This window comes from Osmerus eperlanus, chromosome 23, assembly GCF_963692335.1.
Source record: "Osmerus eperlanus chromosome 23, fOsmEpe2.1, whole genome shotgun sequence".
Lineage (NCBI taxonomy): Eukaryota > Metazoa > Chordata > Actinopteri > Osmeriformes > Osmeridae > Osmerus > Osmerus eperlanus.
Genome location: NC_085040.1, coordinates 2,181,630 through 2,204,068, shown reverse-complemented (window position 1 = coordinate 2,204,068; position 22,439 = coordinate 2,181,630). Strand labels below are relative to the sequence as shown.

The following is a 22,439-nucleotide window of genomic DNA, read 5'->3' as shown; positions in this document are numbered from 1 at the left end:
ATTTCTTATTAATAAACTACAAAGAACTTGGTCATGCATTTAACTTGTATCATTCCCCTCTAGTTTGACACGTTTGACAATTGGTGACCTCCGACGTGTCTGGGGGAGAGATCTGGACGAGTAGGTCCCCGAGAAGGGGACCCAGCAGGAGCAGGGCGGCGGTGGTTGACTGACACTCACTCGGGATCCCATCATAAAAAGGTAAGCAGAGCCTGTTTAAACGAAATCTGCATAGCTTAGGACCCAGTAGCTTTAGGAGTGTCTGTGAACTGCTGTAGGTCTGTGACTAAAGGCTGCTAGAACCAAATTGACTACATTGTCCCTGTAAAAGAATTGGAGTCAGATAAATATTGATGCAACCCCAATGATATATTTTACTATGGTTTAAGGAAAATAGGTCCTGCAGGGACAAAAGGAGATGGGGAACGAAGACACATTTCTCTGCTCCCTTGTTGGCTCTGCCAATTTTTCGATAATCATGGTTGATAGTGGGTTTAATGGCCTATATTCCGCAACTAGTACCTAAAGGGGCGAGAGCTCCACAAAATGACAGTACAACAGGGACACGCTTGTCGGCAGGTTTATAACATTCCGCTCGGAAGCCCTGCCCCCAGTGAATTTCCGGAAACAAGCAAGTAACGTAACGTATCGCAGGAATGCACATAAAACGTGTTGACTTGGGCAACAAGTACAACTGTAGCCTTTAGAGTAGAGAGGGTCGGTCTTTCATTTGATCATGCATCTCCTGTGGAATTGACCTGTTCCTAACAATATAGGACTGTGTTTGGTAACACACCGGACTGGACTTGCATGATAGATATAGCCTATATATTCTGTATTTATGCGAACTATCTGTTGCATGATAGTAGCCTTTATTCGTTGTAGATTTAGAGCGTATTTTTTCATAAACAAAGAAACCAACTCATCAGATCTGTTGTCTGACTAGGTTACGCCGGCTCACTTGTTTAATTACTGGCATTAAAGCTTTATGATACAATTATATTTATAGTAGGGCGGTATTTACGGTATTTACTGTTTTTCTGTTGGTAAATTTTGTAACCACGAGTCACAGTGACTTGACAAATTGTCAGCTTACTACGTGCTAAAGCCTAACCATGAATCTAGTCCCCTAGCAATGAGAAACAAGCCCCTAACCATGGAAACGAGCTTCTTGTCATCATTCAAACAGCGTAATGAAATTCGAATCAGGATCTAAAAATACAGCCAGTTCTTTCAATTCAACAAAAGGTTGAACTCAACAGCCTGTGTTGGTGCTTGAGTCTTGAGGGAGTCAGGTGGCTGAGCGGTAAGGGAGTCGGGCTAGTAATCTGAAGGTTACGGGTTCGATTCCCGGCTGTGCCAAATGACGTTGTGTCCTTGGGCAAGGCACTTCACCCTACTTGCCTCAGGGGGAATGTCCCTGTACTTACTGTAAGTCGCTCTGGATAAGAGCGTCTGCTAAATGACTAAATGTAAATGTCTTGCTCTATTATTTTGGAGTCTTTTAAAGAAGGTTCTTTTAGGATCTTCAAAGGGTTCTTCTAACCGCTCTCAAGTACCTGAATAGCATCCATGACAGCAAGCTTGTTTTAATTACCTAGCCCACTAAAATACAACTTACAGACTTAATTTACTTCTAGGTTGAAGAGATTCTTGGAACCACTTACTATGGCACCCACATTGGACACTTGTGATGCATTTAAATTATATTTCCAACACAAGCCAGCAAACATTTCACAAAAGCCAGAAAACTGATTTATTACAAAGTAAAAAATATTCAATTTTACAGAAGGCAATAAGTACATGAATATCCAGGTTGCGTTAGTATGACTAATTCGTTTTATCTCAGTACAAGTTGGATCATAATCTGCTATTGGGCAGAGTAACATTTACTTAATTGATTTCATAAACATCATGGTAATCACTCAGATCTGTAACAACGACAGATCTTTACAGGATAGAAAAATGGGATCTGGAGGAGCAATAGGAATTCCAGAATGGGTGTCATCATTGGGACACAACGTGTTCCACCTTATACTTTTATAACGGCCTTCCCAATGTTCTCTCCTTTCAGCATCCCCATAAAGGCAGAGGGCATTTTCTCAAAGCCTTCCGTCACATGTTCCCGACAGTGCAGTTTCCCCTAAGGAGAAAAAAGAAAATAGAAAAGATGATCGCTATATTTAGCCTCTTCATAGAAGGATCCCCTCTCTTGTTATTATCGATGTACCCTGTCAGCTCTCAAACGGATAAAGTCAGATCACATCAAGCCCATTTTGAACGGAAATCCATCTGGATCAATGAAAATGCATTCCAGGTTGTACTTGCCTCTTTGGCCCAGGCCAGCAGCCTTTGGATGCCCTCTGGGTTCTTGTGCTGCCACCTATTCACCAGGAAGCCCTCCATCTTCAGCTGCTTGAAGACCATACTCATGTGGGAGTATGGGCCTTAAAAACAAAAACAAAGAGATAGCAACATGAGCAATGTTGTGTGAAGCACTGGCCAACACCACCACCTAGTGGCCGTTTGCAGTCACTACAACACCTAACGACTGAATTTCAATCCCATAAGGAAATTCACGTACCTGTCTGTGGTGTGGTATCGTTATACAATGAAATTCCTCCGCACACTGCTATCCTTCCAAACTGCTTCATCTGGGGCAAGGCAACACTGAAAAACGGGCCTCCAACCTAGCAAAGAGAACCGATTTGAAGTACTGCTAACTTCAGATGCTTCTCTCTCATCAAAGACACTAAAAGCCTTCTGCCAGCCAGCCCACAGTAGCATTCACATGACACCTTTATATAGAATTGTGTGTAGGCGAAAACCTTTAGTATTTACAAATGTGACCCAATGATTTGTGATCAATAATTTTATATTTATTTAGATTCCTCTTATCTAACTGTTTCTTAAGCACGCTCTCATCTCCACTGCTGTCAGTGAACGATTCTCGTCAAGTCTCTCGGCAAAGTTTCGCGCGAGTTGGAGGCTTGTTCGGGCGAGTGTTATCATGGCGGAGGAAGAGTTACACGTTCCTACGAATTGCAATGAATCCAAGGTTTGGCAAGACTTCGGATTTTCCAGACAAGATACGTCGTGCTGCTATAAAGTACACAGGCAACACGGCTAATTGAGGTAGCCTTAGGTAGGAGGCTACATGGTATTTGTGTGGAGACGTCTGCCTCCCCCTCGGATTCAGCTACGGCTACAGTCAGTGTCGAGCTCCACCGGTACCTCTAGCAAGAATAGGAAGCTATTCTCCGAGAAACAAATCCCTGTTGTGTACGACAAAGTAGGACGAGAGATATCTGAGTCAATGAGAAAAACCTTAAAGTAGGACGTATGAGTTGAATTTAGTGTGTGAGGTGTTATGACAGTGTTTACAGCAGCTTGTGACTGCCAGTAATAGTTTAGGCCCTACCCTTTTTTACATTCAGAGAACACATACAACTGGAAAAAAGGACTGGTTGAAAGCAAGGTCCAGGCCTGATGTTATTTTATCTTTTGTCAGAGACTTTGTTTCATATGTGAAGTAAAACTAACTTTTTTAGTTAATTGATGATTTGCTGTCTGACAAATTAGTAGTTGCTTTGATGTATCTTTAATGTATCAGATCAGTGCATCGAGATGTGTATCGCATCCTCCTCAGTAATGGAGATGCACATCCCTAATATACACACAAGACGATTCAGCATTCGATCCAAACCCGCTTACGTTTTCAAAGAAGCAGTCGTATCCATCTGGCGAGGCGGCCTTCAGAGTTTCCTCAAGCGACGTGATGGTTTTGTAGTTGAAGGCCTCGTCGAAGCCCAGGTCCTTGAGGAAGGCCACCTTGGCGTCGGAGCCCGCCGAGCCCACCACCTTACAGCCCTTGATCTTGGCGATCTGGCCCACCACAGAGCCCACCGCTCCTGCCGCTGCGTTCACCAGCAGGGTCTCTCCTTCCTTGAGATCCAGCACCTCCTCCAGCCCATACAGGGCTGTTAGGCTGGAGGGACACAGAGAGGGGGGGGGGGGTTAGGGTTAGGGGGGGGGCAAAGTCTGCTATGACAACGCTGTAAACATTTTTATTACTAATACGTGCTTATAAAAGGGAAAATGCTTCCAACTAATTAAGAGATTAAAAGAATATTAAGAGCGTTAGAAAGTTACATTTAGGTGTGAATTTAATAAATGAATAGGCCTTTGTGTAAATGTATTGGTGAGTCTACCTTGGACACAAACCACCAACTAAAAACCCTGGAGCCAAACCAGGGGCCTGTTGCATAAAGCAAGGTTATCGAGTAAGCCAGGCTTATCAGTTACTTTCCCTGACATTAAGCCAGGCTTATCAGTTACTTTCCCTGACACACACCTGGAGGTCCCATCACGGACAACCATGTTGTTTCCGGGGACGCAGTCACAACATATCCTGCATCTCTGCTCACCCGGGCATGCCGATGCCGCCTAGAGCCTGGGACAGGGGGACCTCCTGGGGCCAGTCTGCCTGCAGCAGGGTCAGGCCGGCCCCGTCAGACAGGCTGTGGGTCCTCCAGCCACACCGGCCCACCACGTGGCTGCCCACCGGGAAGGAGGGGTTGTGGCTCTTGATCACCCTGGACAACAAAAAGCAACTACGTCATTTACACAGGTTGAAAAGTGCGTGAACGCTAGTGAGAAAAGTGAATCGAGGACACACAGGATGTGGTCAGAGTGGTTATCGTGTTAAGGAGAGTGGGTGGACTGTGCAAACAATTGACTTTGGAACTGAACTACAAATAAGCAATTTCAAACATTACATTCTGGCTCCGGTAAAGCTCGGCCATGCGTCATGGTTGAGATTGAAGAAACAGTGTGTGGTATAATGTGCGTGTGTGTGAGTCAATATGTGAGTGACTGTGTGAGAAGGTGTGTTTGTTTGTAAGAGTGACAGTGCAGAACTCACTTGGCCACTTGAGATCCCATCATCACCTCTCCAGGCTGCATGCGCATTACATACGCTCTGAGGACCGGGAAGATGAACATGAGAAGACAACAATCAGAGACGTTCCATGGTCCAAGGCCAGTAAACACTCGAGGGTAAAATCACGGACATGTGAAAACTTTCAAAATCTCGGTAGCAATCAGCCATACTGACATAGCAGGTGACTAGAAATGTTACATGGAGGGGAATTTGCAGGTGTCTTATTTTAAATCCCCTTACCTCATGTAAGGGTCCACACTGAGAAACAAAGCTTCCAGGAGCATCTCTGAAAAAGACAACCAGACAAAGACCTATTTAGACAAGATATCACCAGTACAGATCAGGCGGGACCATTGGTACAGGTCACAATGATAGGTAATGTGATACTGTTATATACCTCCATCTTTTGGGTCAGGAAGCTGTTCCAGCTGCAGTCTGAAGTTGCTGTCCTTGGGGATGCCCTCAAAACGCTCCGTCAGAACCCAAGTCTTGGCTTGAACCATTGCTCTCTGTTTAGGACAACTATAAATCGAAGTGTATGAGTGAATGTATTTGTTTCTAACCCAGGCACCAGCGACTGGATGTCTCATTTATACTTTGATTTTGTGTATGATTATTTGTACAGTAATAGCATGAAAGTGTAATAGCTCTCAGAATTAGACATGAGTGACATATGCCTGCCACATGTACATGCAAGAAGGTGTGAGTGGCTTAAACCAAGGAAGTTGCCAAGGGTGTTGGTAAACTGGTAGCCTGGTACTGGCAGTGCATGAATGGGTGAATGGCAGTGTTTTTTGCAGATAATTTTAGCAAATAAGTGTTTCCCCTACCATTATATTAGGGGAGTGCCCCGCCCCCCCAACGGTACCCCCCGCCCCCCTGGAAGGGCAAGTTAATATATATATTTATATATATATATATATATATATATATATATATATTTTTTTTTTTGATATAGCGCCAGATCACAAAATAAGTCATTTAAGGTTACCTTTCCTATAAAACCGGTCTATAGCTTGCTCTTTTATTAAACAAACTAAATGGCCTTATGTTATCACAACGGCATGTCATTTCTTTCTCTACATGGTCGCCGTCTTCCATGTAGAGACATGTAAATGAACTGACAACATAAGTTATACGACTTACAGTTCTCAAGGATGCACACACGTGTCCGTGCTATTCTCTGACATGCACTTTAACCCCAATCACTGCTGATAGACGGCCTTTTGTACAGCCCTATTTCTGATACCGTGGTGGCAGAAATGTAGCCGTGGCGGCCCGCCACGCCAAAATCAACATAGAGGAAACACTGAATGGCAAAGCAGTAGCCTGTCATACAACCTGGCACAGAGTAGCAACAATACCTAATCTATCGAGGCAATACCTTAAAGGGGTCATTGACTGCAAAACCGAGTTGACCTTGTCATAGATGAATAACGACAGTTCGGTGGGTAAAATGGACATACAGTGAACCTCAAGCCCCATTGACACCTCTTTCCTATGCAAATCTCACAATTTGAAACTGCCGCTGTAAAACTGTCTGTTTCCAAAAAGCCTGCGAATGGACGTCAGCTCGGTGGCTCCACCTTTTTTGGCTCTGGTCTGTACCTTTGTCACGCCCCAAAATTGACATACACATCCGACCATATGCTCATCACAACAGCAAGCTGTAAGTATGATTTTGTCACTAACAGTTATCAGCAATGCTAACTTATCCTGTATCTAGCATATATAGAATGTGTGATTATTTAGTTTATTGGCAATGGTTGCATTAGGGCGCATAGAACAGCACCGGGCCATTCGGACACCTTAAGGAACAGTGTGAAATACCCTGTAAAATCAGTCAATAACCCCTTTAAAACAAAAGCTTGCAGGCTTCAGCCATTGTATAAACTCATCCTTCTCCAACCAGGCATCCGCAAATGTACATTTCCCAATTTCGGGGTCTGTTTCGCAACATGTGGTGGGCGACACATCACCAAACCACGCATTTCGCAAAATACGTGACAAATAGTCATGGGGAGGAAAATAAATATATTAATGCATACTTTTTGGAGTCAAACTCTTTGGACAAAGCTTGAACAAAATGTAATAGCCTACCTCATAAAATCGAGATTAAGACTTTTTAATACCTTTTTATGGGCCTTAATTTTCCCTAAATGGATTTATCAACTGTTAATACTTTTTAAGACCCCGCGGATACCCTTGTTGTCGAACACCATACTAGAACTAGTGATGTTAGACTACCTTCTATTTCTCACGGTAGACAAGCCACAATCCATTCAATGCAAAACCATGCCACCCCAAACATTTTAGACAGGACCATTGCATACTTACGAATCGCCGTTCTTCTTGCAGTGCTGATGATCTATTGAATTAGACCTGGTGAGACGAGGCTTTAAACCTTGGGGGCGGGCTTGTCTCCACCGGTTAGAAGATTAAAAAAAACGTGATGTAGCGCGCGCTCAAGAAGGCTTGCCAAAATTGGTCAACAACTAGCAAGCGAATTGTTCTAAAACGTTTGAAAACTGCCACCATAAGCCATTTCCTCGTAGGATCTGTTGACGGTAAGAGAAGACAGGTGTGAACCGAATGTGCTTTAAAAGTCACGTATTTTTTTAACTTTGGGTTTGGCTAATGTGAAGGAATGATAACTATACTGCTAATCAATGCTGCTATACCAATCACTACCTCAAGTCCTATATAAAACGTGTAATGCTTTATACTAAAACATATATCCAATTGTGATCAATTGATTTAATAAAGAACAGATGGGATCAAGCAACAGGATGTTTCTGTGTAGTAAGATCTTGCTGAAATGTATCTGTGTAGCAAGATCGTGCTGAAATGTAACTTTGGTGCGTGGGCAAGAATGCCGAGGTCAGGCAAACTGTCTTGGGAGGCAAGTTTGTGACGCTCAGGGACCGGTGTGAGCACAATGGGGCTACTCAGTTAATGGGAAGAGTGTCAACTTGGGAGATAAGGTGATGCTGGGACTAGGGTTGCCACCTTCAATACAGAAAAATAAGGGACGCCTGCCGCAGCGGGGGCCACACCCCTCGGGGCCACGATGACCACAGGCCCGATGACGTGCCAGTGGTGGTAAATCACAACTTAAAACAAAATATTAAGATTGATACATGGACATTATAACAACATATCTGCTATTGAAATCAGTGTGAACAGATGCAATCAGTCTATCTCTATATCACAACTCAAGTGGTCATATCGTCATGGCTGAACACAGCTATGACGATAATAAACATAGGCCAACAAAGTTTGACAGTGAGACCACAAAAAATAGGCTTTTGGAGGAACTTGTGAGATGTGAACCATATTTTATAAACTTATTAAATTTACAGATCCATAACTTATTAACTTTAAATTAAACAAATGCTTTGATACTCAAAAAGGTATATTGGAAAAAATATATAGTGCAGGAGACTTGCAAAGGATCTTCCATGAACATGATAACATCAGTGGACCAGAAGTATTAGTGTGCAGTATTAATTGTGCAGTATTAATTGTATTAAGTATTAATCCAATTGGAGCATGTCAAGCCTACTTCCTTTCATAAGTGTACTTCTTATTATGCGGGGGGGGGGGGGTATCTGGAGCTGCCTCCGCCATTCTTTCAAATCGACTCTCCGCCAAGAGACCCGCCCTCCTCTGACTCTGATTGGCCGTGAACCTGAATCAAACCGATCAAACCAACGATGGCAGCGAGTATTACCCAATCAGGGGTAGAATAGGACGAGTCTTCACAGAATGCGGGTGGGATGATTTGCATGGGATGCTGCGTTGAAGACAACTCTGAAAATACGGGACAAACCCCGTCCCGTATTGATTCAAAACGGGACGCGCTATTTTGCTATTCCGTATTTTAAGGGACGGGTGGAAACCCTAGCTCTTTTCTGCTTCAGGACGAGTCAGACCGGCTGGTCTGACTACCTTTGGATATACAACCCCTGTTCTAAGGCCCCTTTCCCCCTGGAGACCCTGCCCCCACCTGCCCCTATACATCATCAGACCTAGGACTGGTCTGCCCCCCCCCCCCCCCCCCCTTTTCCCCCTGCCCCCACCTGCCCCTATACATCATCAGACCTTGGACTGGTCTGCCCCCCCCCCCCCCCCTTTTCCCCCTGCCCCCACCTGCCCCTATACATCATCAGACCTTGGACTGGTCTGCCCCCCCACCCCTTGTCCTGGAGACACAGCTCCCACCACCCCGCACATCATCAGGACCTTGGGATGATCTACTCCCTACCCTGGAGAGCCCCCCCTCCCTGAACAAAATCAGACCTGTGGGTCTTCTCCACCCCCTTCCCTCTCTGAACATCATCATATCCTTGGACTGCCCACCATGTGCCACCACGAACACCCTAGACATTTAATTGGATAACCACATTCCCACCCCATGGTCTTCGGACCAATCACCTGTCACAGATCTCCCTCTCTGGGGGGTACAAGACCTGTCTCCCGAGGACAGGGAGACAGAACTTGGACTGGGCAGATCTCTCTCTCTGATCTCTGTCACGACCACTTTCTCAACGAAGGCCTTCGTTTGATCTATTCTGAGACTCTGTTTCTGTGAAGCTGCATTGGCATCATCGACTGACTTACTGTATTAGACTGAGATCATCCTGGTGTGTTGTATTCATTGTGATTGCATCATTTCTTATTAATAAACTACAAAGAACTTGGTCATGCATTTAACTTGTATCATTCCCCTCTAGTTTGACACGTTTGACAATTGGTGACCTCCGACGTGTCTGGGGGAGAGATCTGGACGAGTAGGTCCCCGAGAAGGGGACCCAGCAGGAGCAGGGCGGCGGTGGTTGACTGACACTCACTCGGGATCCCATCATAAAAAGGTAAGCAGAGCCTGTTTAAACGAAATCTGCATAGCTTAGGACCCAGTAGCTTTAGGAGTGTCTGTGAACTGCTGTAGGTCTGTGACTAAAGGCTGCTAGAACCAAATTGACTACATTGTCCCTGTAAAAGAATTGGAGTCAGATAAATATTGATGCAACCCCAATGATATATTTTACTATGGTTTAAGGAAAATAGGTCCTGCAGGGACAAAAGGAGATGGGGAACGAAGACACATTTCTCTGCTCCCTTGTTGGCTCTGCCAATTTTTCGATAATCATGGTTGATAGTGGGTTTAACGGCCTATATTCAGCAACTAGTAGGCTACCTAAAGGGGCGAGAGCTCCACAAAATTACAGTACAACAGGGACACGCTTGTCGGCAGGTTTATAACATTCCGCTCGGAAGCCCTGCCCCCAGTGAATTTCCGGAAACAAGCAAGTAACGTAACGTATCGCAGGAATGCACATAAAACGTGTTGACTTGGGCAACAAGTACAACTGTAGCCTTTAGAGTAGAGAGGGTCGGTCTTTCATTTGATCATGCATCTCCTGTGGAATTGACCTGTTCCTAACAATATAGGACTGTGTTTGGTAACACACCGGACTGGACTTGCATGATAGATATAGCCTATATATTCTGTATTTATGCGAACTATCTGTTGCATGATAGTAGCCTTTATTCGTTGTAGATTTAGAGCGTATTTTTTCATAAACAAAGAAACCAACTCATCAGATCTGTTGTCTGACTAGGTTACGCCGGCTCACTTGTTTAATTACTGGCATTAAAGCTTTATGATACAATTATATTTATAGTAGGGCGGTATTTACGGTATTTACTGTTTTTCTGTTGGTAAATTTTGTAACCACGAGTCACAGTGACTTGACAAATTGTCAGCTTACTACGTGCTAAAGCCTAACCATGAATCTAGTCCCCTAGCAATGAGAAACAAGCCCCTAACCATGGAAACGAGCTTCTTGTCATCATTCAAACAGCGTAATGAAATTCGAATCAGGATCTAAAAATACAGCCAGTTCTTTCAATTCAACAAAAGGTTGAACTCAACAGCCTGTGTTGGTGCTTGAGTCTTGAGGGAGTCAGGTGGCTGAGCGGTAAGGGAGTCGGGCTAGTAATCTGAAGGTTACGGGTTCGATTCCCGGCTGTGCCAAATGACGTTGTGTCCTTGGGCAAGGCACTTCACCCTACTTGCCTCAGGGGGAATGTCCCTGTACTTACTGTAAGTCGCTCTGGATAAGAGCGTCTGCTAAATGACTAAATGTAAATGTCTTGCTCTATTATTTTGGAGTCTTTTAAAGAAGGTTCTTTTAGGATCTTCAAAGGGTTCTTCTAACCGCTCTCAAGTACCTGAATAGCATCCATGACAGCAAGCTTGTTTTAATTACCTAGCCCACTAAAATACAACTTACAGACTTAATTTACTTCTAGGTTGAAGAGATTCTTGGAACCACTTACTATGGCACCCACATTGGACACTTGTGATGCATTTAAATTATATTTCCAACACAAGCCAGCAAACATTTCACAAAAGCCAGAAAACTGATTTATTACAAAGTAAAAAATATTCAATTTTACAGAAGGCAATAAGTACATGAATATCCAGGTTGCGTTAGTATGACTAATTCGTTTTATCTCAGTACAAGTTGGATCATAATCTGCTATTGGGCAGAGTAACATTTACTTAATTGATTTCATAAACATCATGGTAATCACTCAGATCTGTAACAACGACAGATCTTTACAGGATAGAAAAATGGGATCTGGAGGAGCAATAGGAATTCCAGAATGGGTGTCATCATTGGGACACAACGTGTTCCACCTTATACTTTTATAACGGCCTTCCCAATGTTCTCTCCTTTCAGCATCCCCATAAAGGCAGAGGGCATTTTCTCAAAGCCTTCCGTCACATGTTCCCGACAGTGCAGTTTCCCCTAAGGAGAAAAAAGAAAATAGAAAAGATGATCGCTATATTTAGCCTCTTCATAGAAGGATCCCCTCTCTTGTTATTATCGATGTACCCTGTCAGCTCTCAAACGGATAAAGTCAGATCACATCAAGCCCATTTTGAACGGAAATCCATCTGGATCAATGAAAATGCATTCCAGGTTGTACTTGCCTCTTTGGCCCAGGCCAGCAGCCTTTGGATGCCCTCTGGGTTCTTGTGCTGCCACCTATTCACCAGGAAGCCCTCCATCTTCAGCTGCTTGAAGACCATACTCATGTGGGAGTATGGGCCTTAAAAACAAAAACAAAAAGATAGCAACATGAGCAATGTTGTGTGAAGCACTGGCCAACACCACCACCTAGTGGCCGTTTGCAGTCACTACAACACCTAACGACTGAATTTCAATCCCATAAGGAAATTCACGTACCTGTCTGTGGTGTGGTATCGTTATACAATGAAATTCCTCCGCACACTGCTATCCTTCCAAACTGCTTCATCTGGGGCAAGGCAACACTGAAAAACGGGCCTCCAACCTAGCAAAGAGAACCGATTTGAAGTACTGCTAACTTCAGATGCTTCTCTCTCATCAAAGACACTAAAAGCCTTCTGCCAGCCAGCCCACAGTAGCATTCACATGACACCTTTATATAGAATTGTGTGTAGGCGAAAACCTTTAGTATTTACAAATGTGACCCAATGATTTGTGATCAATAATTTTATATTTATTTAGATTCCTCTTATCTAACTGTTTCTTAAGCACGCTCTCATCTCCACTGCTGTCAGTGAACGATTCTCGTCAAGTCTCTCGGCAAAGTTTCGCGCGAGTTGGAGGCTTGTTCGGGCGAGTGTTATCATGGCGGAGGAAGAGTTACACGTTCCTACGAATTGCAATGAATCCAAGGTTTGGCAAGACTTCGGATTTTCCAGACAAGATACGTCGTGCTGCTATAAAGTACACAGGCAACACGGCTAATTGAGGTAGCCTTAGGTAGGAGGCTACATGGTATTTGTGTGGAGACGTCTGCCTCCCCCTCGGATTCAGCTATGGCTACAGTCAGTGTCGAGCTCCACCGGTACCTCTAGCAAGAATAGGAAGCTATTCTCCGAGAAACAAATCCCTGTTGTGTACGACAAAGTAGGACGAGAGATATCTGAGTCAATGAGAAAAACCTTAAAGTAGGACGTATGAGTTGAATTTAGTGTGTGAGGTGTTATGACAGTGTTTACAGCAGCTTGTGACTGCCAGTAATAGTTTAGGCCCTACCCTTTTTTACATTCAGAGAACACATACAACTGGAAAAAAGGACTGGTTGAAAGCAAGGTCCAGGCCTGATGTTATTTTATCTTTTGTCAGAGACTTTGTTTCATATGTGAAGTAAAACTAACTTTTTTAGTTAATTGATGATTTGCTGTCTGACAAATTAGTAGTTGCTTTGATGTATCTTTAATGTATCAGATCAGTGCATCGAGATGTGTATCGCATCCTCCTCAGTAATGGAGATGCACATCCCTAATATACACACAAGACGATTCAGCATTCGATCCAAACCCGCTTACGTTTTCAAAGAAGCAGTCGTATCCATCTGGCGAGGCGGCCTTCAGAGTTTCCTCAAGCGACGTGATGGTTTTGTAGTTGAAGGCCTCGTCGAAGCCCAGGTCCTTGAGGAAGGCCACCTTGGCGTCGGAGCCCGCCGAGCCCACCACCTTACAGCCCTTGATCTTGGCGATCTGGCCCACCACAGAGCCCACCGCTCCTGCCGCTGCGTTCACCAGCAGGGTCTCTCCTTCCTTGAGATCCAGCACCTCCTCCAGCCCATACAGGGCTGTTAGGCTGGAGGGACACAGAGAGGGGGGGGGGGGGGGGGGGGGGTTAGGGTTAGGGGGGGGGCAAAGTCTGCTATGACAACGCTGTAAACATTTTTATTACTAATACGTGCTTATAAAAGGGAAAATGCTTCCAACTAATTAAGAGATTAAAAGAATATTAAGAGAGTTAGAAAGTTACATTTAGGTGTGAATTTAATAAATGAATAGGCCTTTGTGTAAATGTATTGGTGAGTCTACCTTGGACACAAACCACCAACTAAAAACCCTGGAGCCAAACCAGGGGCCTGTTGCATAAAGCAAGGTTATCGAGTAAGCCAGGCTTATCAGTTACTTTCCCTGACATTAAGCCAGGCTTATCAGTTACTTTCCCTGACACACACCTGGAGGTCCCATCACGGACAACCATGTTGTTTCCGGGGACGCAGTCACAACATATCCTGCATCTCTCCTCACCCGGGCATGCCGATGCCGCCTAGAGCCTGGGACAGGGGGACCTCCTGGGGCCAGTCTGCCTGCAGCAGGGTCAGGCCGGCCCCGTCAGACAGGCTGTGGGTCCTCCAGCCACACCGGCCCACCACGTGGCTTCCCACCGGGAAGGAGGGGTTGTGGCTCTTGATCACCCTGGACAACAAAAAGCAACTACGTCATTTACACAGGTCGAAAACAGTGCATCGTATCAGGAGTTGGAGAACCAGTCGGCGTGTGAGAACTCTAGTGAGAAAAGTCTGGGGGTCAGATGGCTGAGCGGTTAGGGAATCGGGCTGTTAATCAGAAGGTTGCCGGTTCAATTTCTGGCCGTGCAAATGACGTTGTGTCCTTGGGCAAGGTACTTCACCCTACTTGCCTCGGGGGGGAATGTCCCTGTACTTACTGTAAGTCGCTCTGGATAAGAGCATCTGCTAAATTACTAAATGAATATCTAAAAGTGAATCGAGGACACAGACAGGATGTGGTCAGAGTGGTTATGGTGTTAAGGAGAATGGGTGCACTGTTTGCAAACAATTTACTTTGGAACTGAACTACAAATAAGCAATTTCTATGGCCCAGGCCAGGTTTAATCAGGGCACATTCAAGAATGTGTTTATCAAGATGTATCGGCAAGGACTTTACTGGCAACCAGTGTTTCCCCTACCATTATATTAGGGGGGCGCCCCCCTTTCAACCCGAGCCCAAGACAACAGTCTAATTGACCACAGATGAACATTCTGTGGTCAAACATTACATTCTGGCTCCGGTAAAGCTCGGCCATGCGTCATGGTTGAGATTGGAGAAACAGTGTGTGGTATAATGTGTGTGTGTGTGAGTCAATGTGTGAGTGACTGTGTGAGAAGGTGTGTTTGTTTGTAAGAGTGACAGTGCAGAACTCACTTGGCCACTTGAGATCCCATCATCACCTCTCCAGGCTGTATGCGCATTACATACGCTCTGAGGACCGGGCAGATGAACATGAGAAGACAACAATCAGACGTTCCATGGTCCAAGGCCAGTAAACACTCGAGGGTAAAATCACGGACATGTGAAAACTTTCAAAATCTCGGTAGCAATCAGCCATACTGACATAGCAGGTGACTGTTGCAGGTGAAATGTTACATGGAGGGGAATTTGCAGGTGGCTTATTTTAAATCCCCTTACCTCATGTAAGGGTCCACACTGAGAAACAAAGCTTCCAGGAGCATCTCTGAAAAAGACAATCAGACAAAGACCTATTTAGACAAGATATCACCAGTACAGATCAGGCAGGACCATTGGTACAGGTCACAATGATAGGTAATGTGATACTGTTATATACCTCCATCTTTTGGGTCAGGAAGCTGTTCCAGCTGCAGTCTGAAGTTGCTGTCCTTGGGGAAGCCCTCAAAACGCTCCGTCAGAACCCAAGTCTTGGCTTGAACCATTGCTCTCCGTTTAGGACAACTGTAAATCAATCAAGTGTATGAGTGAATGTATTTGTTTCAAACCCAGGCACCAGCGACTGGATGTCTCATTTATACTTTGATTTTGTGTATGATTATTTGTACAGTAATAGCATGAAAGTGTCTTGGCTCTCAGAATTAGACATGAGTGACATATGCCCGCCCTTAGAACATGTGCATGCAGGAAGGTGTGAGTGGTTTAAACCAAGGAAGTTGCAAAGGGTGTTGGTAAACTGGTAGCCTTCTACTGGCAGCGCAGGAATAGGTGAATGGCAAAGCAGTAGCCTGTCATACAACCTGGCACAGAGTAGCAACAATACCGAATCTATCGAGGTAATACCTTAAAGGGGTCATTGACTGCAAAACCGAGTTTACCTTGTCATAGTTACCATAAAAGGGAGAAAACATCTAGTTTCATTCTAGGGCTATTTCACAGGGTTGCATTAGGGCACATAGAACAGCACCCGGACCATTTTCAGCCCAACCAATGTTACATACCCCTATTCGGAGACCTTAAGGAATAGTGTGAAATACCCTATACAATCAGTCAATAACCCCTTTAAAACAAAAGCTTGCATGAAAGAACAAAGATGTCGGATGGCAGGCACTCAAATCCGTGGCATATTTAAATTGACAACCTATCAATTTAAGCCCGCCACAAAACTGATGTGTCTTTGTCAGTTTGGGGTTGTTGCTAAGGGGTGGGGTGCCCCACCCCCCCAATCTCTCTCATCCTGTTAAAGACTCTTGTTAAAAGACCTTCTCAAAATATTTTAAGACCTCATCGCCATGTGTAAACGTTTTTACACATGTCAACGTGTATGTCTATTAAACAGTTTTGTATTTTGTATACAAGTTGTATTTTGCTCGATGCTGCGAGTACGTAAACCCAAGTCTGCACACTTGGCCATGACAACTACAACAGTGACTTTAAAGAACTACATTCTACATTAATCTGTTTGAAACGCCCTCGGGCGTGGTGAACTGTGGGAAAGCGAGCGATGGCAAGTGATTTGCGTCGCTGCAGTGTGAACGCACTGTCTCACGGTTGTTTTCAGCGACAGGCTACAGCCATTGCATAAACTCATCCTTCTCTGCAAAAGAGTCTGCAAATTTACATTTCCCCATGTCCGAGTCTGTTTCGCGACTTGTGGTGTGCGATACATCAGCAAACCACGCATTTCGCAAAATACGTGACGTTGTTTATATTGGGAGGAAAATAAATATATTCATGCATACTTTTCAGAGTCAAACTCTTTGGACAAAGCTTGAACAAAATTAAGACCTCATCAAATCGCCGCGGACCCCTTGTTGTCGAACACCATACTAGAACTCGTGATGCAACTTCTCTTTCTCACAGTAGATAACCCACAATCCATTCAATGTAAAACCATGCCACCCCAAACATTTTTCCTAGACAAGACCATACACAGACCATTGCATAGCCTACTTACAAATCGCCGTCGTGCAGTGATGACGATCTATTGCATTAAACCTGGTGAGACGAGACAGGACTTTAACCGTTGGGGGCGGGCTTTTCTCCACCGGTTAGAAAGATACAAAAAACCGTAAGTTTACGTCTGTCGTCATTTCGCGGTATTCAGCGTGCGTGCGTTTGGATGTAGCGCGCGCTCAAGAAGGCTTGACAAAATTGGTCAGCAACTAGCAAGCGAATTGTTCTAAAACGTTTGAAAACGGCTACCATAAGCCATTACCTCTTCGGATCTTGCCGGTAAGAGAAGACATAGTTGCGAACCGAATGTGCTTTAAAAGTCACGTATTTTTTCGTCACGTTTCTTTTTACTTTGGGTTTGGTTAACGACTTTAACTAGTTAGCCTAGAACTGGCTAGCTGTAGCTAGGTCTGTTTACAGTAGCACAGTACCACAGTACAAACTAACTTATTGACATGATTTATGCTGTTCAAAGTGTGTTTTCAAGAAACGTACAAACGCTGATGCATACCGTATAGAAGCTATAATATGTAATAGTTTTATGTGGCTAGGTAGCTACTGCATGTAGAAACAAACAACAAGTTAGCCCAGCCATTTATCTTCACGCAAGGTTTGAGTTCTGACAGTGCCTTACTGTGACCTGTAGGTATTCTTGTCATTTATTCAGATTAGAAGATGCAGCGAGTTTGGCCAGCCAGTATATAGTTTTCTTCAAAACTATCTGGTAACATTGATTCTTAAACTTTCTTTGTCTATTAACGTTACTTAGCTCTAACACAAAACAGGATACAAAAGCTTTGATTTACATTAGAGAATCAAAAGAGCCATTTCTAAATTTTTACCTCTTCAGATTCAGACAGTTGTCCATTGCCTGTTTAAGTTAACACAGGCTGTGGTGACAACGGCCGCAATGTTAGACGGTGATCAGTTTGTGAAGGCGCTGGGTCGCCTTGGTTACCCCGGCGCGTCATCGCTAAAGGCCTCGGAGTTCGACTGGCTTTTTGACTGCGCCCCTGAAAACCTCCATTTCCTGCGTTTCGTCTGCCGCACCCTCAACCAGAGCAACGTCCTAACCCCGGAGGAGGTGCGTGCCTTCAGGACGCTTTGCGACTCTGGCAAGGCCATTTTGGATGAGTCTGCCCTGGATGAGGTCCTCAAGACCTGTGGGCCGAGGGAGGGAGGAGATGGAGGTGTGGGCGGAGGGCCACTGTCATCCTCGTCCTTCGGGGTGGAGGGGGATGTTGGCGTGGAGGACCTGGAGGTGGAGCTGCAGTGTTTACTCGAGGAGCAGAAGCTGAAGCAACACCGTTTCAAGAAGCTGCAGGTCATGACCTCTGCCCGGGCCGACTCCGCCCTCCGCCTCGAGGCGCGACAGGGCACCGCCTCCGACCGGCTGAAGGACACCACCGGGGCGCTCGCCGCGGAGAACGCAGGGACCAACGCCGCCTTGCAGGCCCTGACGGACGAGGTGAGGAGGCTGGCGTTCTGTGTCCGCCTCAACCCCGAGCCCAAGCCCCAGGAGGGGGGCGAGGCCGAGCCTGGAGCCCATAGGAGCCCCCCAGGACCCCCAGTCCTGGTGTCTCAGTTGCCCCTGGAGCCCTACCTGCACCAGGTGGAGCTGAACACTAAAGCTCTGGCCAGCCTCACCCAGAAGCAGTTCTTCCACGGCATCTCAGACCTGGTGGAGACCTCCTGCTCGGAACGCTTCCAGCTCCTGGACCTCAGCTACTGTGAAGACAGGGATGTGGAGGAGGAGGAGGAAGGGGAGGGGAAGGAAAAGATGAAGATAAAGGGGGGAGTTGTGGCGGAGAGGGTGGTGGAGAGGAGGAGGAAGGAGATGGCGAGGCTGCAGTGGGCTCACATCGTGGCCCAGCACCAGCTACTGATGGCCAGGGCCCAGGAGAAGGGGGCCAGGGCCGGGCTGGACTGGCTTATGGAGAAGCAGCGATCACTGTCCAAGGTGAGGGGTCCTCGTGGGACTGGGAAGTAGCAAAACGTCTTTTTATTTTTATTTGTTTTTATTATTTAACCCACACCGTTCAGCCATGAACTAGCCCTTTCTTTTTTGTTATTTCAATGTATCATCATCATCTCCTGTTCCCTCCCCCACCCTCCTCCCTACTCTCTCTTCCCCTCTGTCGCCTGTCTCCCGCCTCTCCACCCTCCAGAGCCTGTCCTCCAGCTTCTCCACCCTCCAGAGCCTGTCCTCCAGCTTCTTCACCCCGGCGCAGGAGGCTGTGTGCAGGAGTGAGCTGCAGACAGCGGGGGCTGAGCTGGAAGCTCTGCTCCAGGGACCGGTCCCTGCTGCCCTCAGGGAGGGAGCAAGGCTGCTCAATGTGCCCGTAGTGAGGGGGGACCTGGCCTTGCAGCTGGCCAGGCAGGACTACTACACCTCCAGGCAGGAACAGGTGAGGATCCTCACCTGGCCTAGTCAATCTGGTGAAATTGGGTTGTCTTATGTGTTGTGTTACGTGGGATAGAAGTCATGCCAGTGATGATCCACAATGCCAAACCCATTTCCCCCCTGCATCAAATGTATACAGCATTAACTAAATCTGTTATTTCTTCCATCTCCTCCGTCCTTCCAGGTCAGGGACCACCTGCTCCGTCAGAAGGCTTCCTTCGAGCTGCTGCTGCTGGCCCATGAGCTGGAGCTCCGCATGGGGAGGCAGATGCAGCTGTGTCTGGGGGACGTGGCCTCCAGGCTGGGCAAGAGAGGACAGGAGACCAGCCTCAGGATCCAGGCCTTGGCCCAGCCCGACCTGGCCATCAACCCCAAGCTGGGCCCTGTCATCTGCTCCAAGGACGCGGCCTTCAGCAGGTAGAGTGAAGAGATATACAGCACCCAGGGAGATTGTCTAACCTCACTGATGTTCTCATGAGAGGAAACATTGCTTTGTGACTGCCTTTTGTCCTTTTAATGTAAACTAAACACTATACAAGCTGTTAGTCATGTGGGTAGCTAGCTAGCTGACGTTTGCTGCCGAAAGCCAGACTAAATATCCAGGTAGCTAATGCTGACAGAAAGAGATGCCTAGTTACCATTTTCTCCAGTTGAAATATTTGCGATTTAAAGGTGGTGTCGTGATATTCAAAATCGAACTCAGGTGACCAGACCCACTGTCTGTCTCTCCCCAGACTGTTCCAGATCCTGGAGTTGGGTCAAGAGTCCGGACAGAGCCGCCACGAGCCCTTTCGGACTTACGAGGTTCTAGAACGTTCCGCGCGTTCCCTCCAGGCGGAGCTGCGGTCGGCTCGCGAGGCCGCGTCCGGGGAGGCCCGCCAGCAGGGCTACACCGCCGCCCGTCTCCGCGGCGACTGCGAGGCGTTGCACGGGGCGACGTTCTCGGAGCTGCAGCAGCTGGTATTGGCGCCGCAGGTATGTCCCACGGCAACCACCAACCAGGAGCTCTGCCCCAACGCACAGGTACGTGTCCGATCGCTCTTCATCATCATCTTCGTCATCTGTAAGAGATGGCATTAGGAATGTGCCCCTGGTATCGTGAGTGAGCTGTTAGTTGTTTGGGAGTGTTGTTGCTAGGCACCATGGGGAGAGGGGAGATGGGGGGGGGGGGGGGGGAGAGTGCGGTAGCACACAGTAGGGTCCTTGTTTTCTGTTAGAGGTGATGTCACAACCAGCAGTCTACACTGCTGGTTGTGTTGGTTAGAGCACTGTATGGGTGTAAGACCTCCATCCATCCAGTGTTTAGTAGACTGGGTGTCTCTTCTCTCCCAGTATTGTGTTGCATGGTTCACATCCGTTTCCAGGTGATTGGTGGAGGACCCTTCCTTATTCCGTGCTCTTCATCTGAAGCAACTCTGTATTAATGCCAAGTTTTGACCTCCACAGGGTTCCAGAGGAAAATCTGTATACATTCACACATCATTCATCCAATTGAATACATATTGTCATTTTCTTAAAACTGTCACCAGTGAGTGTGTAGCTAAAGTTTTGATTAGTCACCAGACTATTTGTTTATATAGCTAGGGTGAAAGTATGTTCTTACTGGATACTAATGGACTCTCTCTCTCTCCCACTCCCACTCCCTCCCTCCTCACTCCCTCCTCCTTCCTCACCCCCCCCCCTCCTCCTTCCTCACCCCCCCTCCCTCCTCCTTCCTCACCCCTCCCTCCTCCTCTCCAGGAGTTGACGGTGCGCCTGACAGATGTAGAGGCCCAGTTGACCTCCCTGTATCGCCTCATGCAGGAAGTCATGGGCGACGTGCGCAAGAAATGCTCTCAGCTGGAGCACAGCGCCCTCCTCAGGCAGGAGAGGGAACTATACGTCCACTTCCACCTGGACGCCAGGCGGCTGCAGAAGGCTGTGGAGGACCTGGAGGGCAAGATGGCCGCCGGCGCCAGGAAGGAGCAGACATGAAGACGGTCTCATGATTTCTTGTTGTGTTCATCCCTGGGGAGCTTCGCCCCCAGGCTCCGGCCTTTCTCGCATCTCCTCCCTGGAGCTCCCCACCCCCAGACCCAGCCTCTCTCCTCTTCATCCCCGACAGAGGGCCTCTTGGCCTGGGCTCTCTCCCAGAAAACCAGCCCCCTCTGTCTCCAGAGACCAGTGTCCATCACCCTGTCTCGCCAAGTCGGTCTCGCATCTCCCTCAGCTCCAGTCTCATGAGCTCTGCGTGTGCCTGTCTGACGGCAAAACACCCCGTCTGACGGCAAAACACCCCGTCTGACGGCAAAACACCCCGTCTGACGGCAAAACACCCCGTCTGACGGCAAAACACCCCGTCTGACGGCAAAACACCCCCGTCTGACGGCAAAACACCCCGTCTGACGGCAAAACACCCCCGTCTGACGGCAAAACACCCCCGTCTGACGGCAAAACACCCCGTCTGACGGCAAAACACCCCCGTCTGACGGCAAAACACCCCCGTCTGACGGCAAAACACCCCGTCTGACGGCAAAACACCCCGTCTGATGGCTAAACACCCTTCTCTTGGACCAGTAGACAGTAGCTCCCCCATCAGCCCGCACACCTGCTTCTCGTCTCCATGGAAATCATCAACACACGCCAGCGTGTCCATCCTGCAGCGGTGCACTTCAATGTGACGACACAGGAAGTTTGCTGTCATAGTTGTACAGCGTCACAGAAACACTCTAGAAACACTCAACACTGTTGTGCCTCGCTTTGGACTTGTTGGATCCACCTGTAGTGGGATTTCAGTCCCTTAGTTTCACCCACCAATGCAAATAATATGATTCTTCTGTTCCGTTGGTGTCGTGATCATTCTTTGTTTGTCAGTTCCATAAGAGAAGAATAGGATGTTTGTTCCTGTTTAGTTGATCCTGTTCAGTTGCTTTGTGCAGCACAGCTTTCCATAGCAGAACTCTTATTCACCTGGGGGGGAAACAAATAATTACTAACTTTAATATTTGTTTCTAATTCACAATGTAAAGTATTGTAAATAAAATCTTGTTAGTTTTGTTTCTTGTTTCGTTATATTGTTTTGTCCA

The 22,439-nt window shown here is 46.7% G+C and overlaps 4 protein-coding genes across 6 annotated transcripts in view; 2 read left to right on the top strand and 2 right to left on the bottom strand.

Moving 5' to 3' along the window:
* Window positions 1-1,776: 1,776 nt before the first annotated feature.
* Window positions 1,777-7,372, bottom strand: LOC134009765 (prostaglandin reductase 1-like). Its single transcript, XM_062449418.1, has 9 exons — window positions 7,280-7,372; window positions 5,340-5,464; window positions 5,183-5,228; window positions 4,925-4,981; window positions 4,428-4,595; window positions 3,715-3,988; window positions 2,585-2,690; window positions 2,329-2,447; window positions 1,777-2,143 (listed from the first exon to the last, which is right to left on the bottom strand). Exons 2-9 carry the CDS (start codon window positions 5,443-5,445, stop codon window positions 2,033-2,035), a joined length of 987 nt encoding a protein of 328 aa, XP_062305402.1. The 5' UTR covers window positions 5,446-5,464; window positions 7,280-7,372; the 3' UTR covers window positions 1,777-2,032.
* Window positions 7,373-11,367: 3,995 nt separating this feature from the next.
* On the bottom strand, window positions 11,368-17,107 carry LOC134009764 (prostaglandin reductase 1-like). The gene is made up of 9 exons (XM_062449417.1): window positions 16,968-17,107; window positions 15,394-15,518; window positions 15,237-15,282; window positions 14,973-15,029; window positions 14,058-14,225; window positions 13,335-13,608; window positions 12,205-12,310; window positions 11,949-12,067; window positions 11,368-11,763 (listed from the first exon to the last, which is right to left on the bottom strand). Exons 2-9 carry the CDS (start codon window positions 15,497-15,499, stop codon window positions 11,653-11,655), a joined length of 987 nt encoding a protein of 328 aa, XP_062305401.1. The 5' UTR covers window positions 15,500-15,518; window positions 16,968-17,107; the 3' UTR covers window positions 11,368-11,652.
* The window catches only part of poln (polymerase (DNA directed) nu), a 40,512-nt gene continuing 34,788 nt past the window's right edge, over window positions 16,716-22,439 (top strand). Inside the window, exon 1 of the mRNA XM_062449968.1 lies at window positions 16,716-17,249. The gene's annotated coding sequence lies outside the window, so the exon portion shown is untranslated. The remainder of the gene's footprint in view (window positions 17,250-22,439) is intronic.
* Window positions 17,244-22,421, top strand: haus3 (HAUS augmin-like complex, subunit 3). Of its 3 annotated transcripts, none has more exons than XM_062449403.1 (5): window positions 17,244-18,930; window positions 19,169-19,378; window positions 19,559-19,791; window positions 20,109-20,397; window positions 21,115-22,421. In XM_062449403.1, exons 1-5 carry the CDS (start codon window positions 17,881-17,883, stop codon window positions 21,346-21,348), a joined length of 2,016 nt encoding a protein of 671 aa, XP_062305387.1. In that variant the 5' UTR covers window positions 17,244-17,880; the 3' UTR covers window positions 21,349-22,421. The 3 variants fall into 3 exon arrangements, with proteins under 3 accessions (XP_062305387.1, XP_062305388.1, XP_062305386.1); XM_062449404.1 differs by having other exon boundaries at window positions 19,139-19,378; window positions 20,109-20,349; XM_062449402.1 differs by having other exon boundaries at window positions 19,139-19,378.

Coding starts and splice junctions, on each gene's coding strand:
- LOC134009765 (XM_062449418.1), bottom strand. CDS start 5,445: ATGGTTCAAGCCAAGACTTGGGTTCTGACGGAGCGTTTTGAGGGCATC. Junction 4,982..5,182: donor AGTGTGGACCCTTACATGAG/GTAAGGGGATTT, acceptor CCCGGTCCTCAG/AGCGTATGTAATGCGCATGC. Junction 4,596..4,924: donor ATGGGATCTCAAGTGGCCAA/GTGAGTTCTGCA, acceptor TTTGTTGTCCAG/GGTGATCAAGAGCCACAACC.
- LOC134009764 (XM_062449417.1), bottom strand. CDS start 15,499: ATGGTTCAAGCCAAGACTTGGGTTCTGACGGAGCGTTTTGAGGGCTTC. Junction 13,609..14,057: donor GGCGGCATCGGCATGCCCGG/GTGAGGAGAGAT, acceptor GTGTCCCTCCAG/CCTAACAGCCCTGTATGGGC. Junction 11,764..11,948: donor TGCTGGCCTGGGCCAAAGAG/GCAAGTACAACC, acceptor TTTTCTCCTTAG/GGGAAACTGCACTGTCGGGA.
- haus3 (XM_062449402.1), top strand. CDS start 17,881: ATGTTAGACGGTGATCAGTTTGTGAAGGCGCTGGGTCGCCTTGGTTAC. Junction 19,792..20,108: donor AAGGACGCGGCCTTCAGCAG/GTAGAGTGAAGA, acceptor GTCTCTCCCCAG/ACTGTTCCAGATCCTGGAGT. Junction 20,398..21,114: donor AGCTCTGCCCCAACGCACAG/GTACGTGTCCGA, acceptor CCTCCTCTCCAG/GAGTTGACGGTGCGCCTGAC.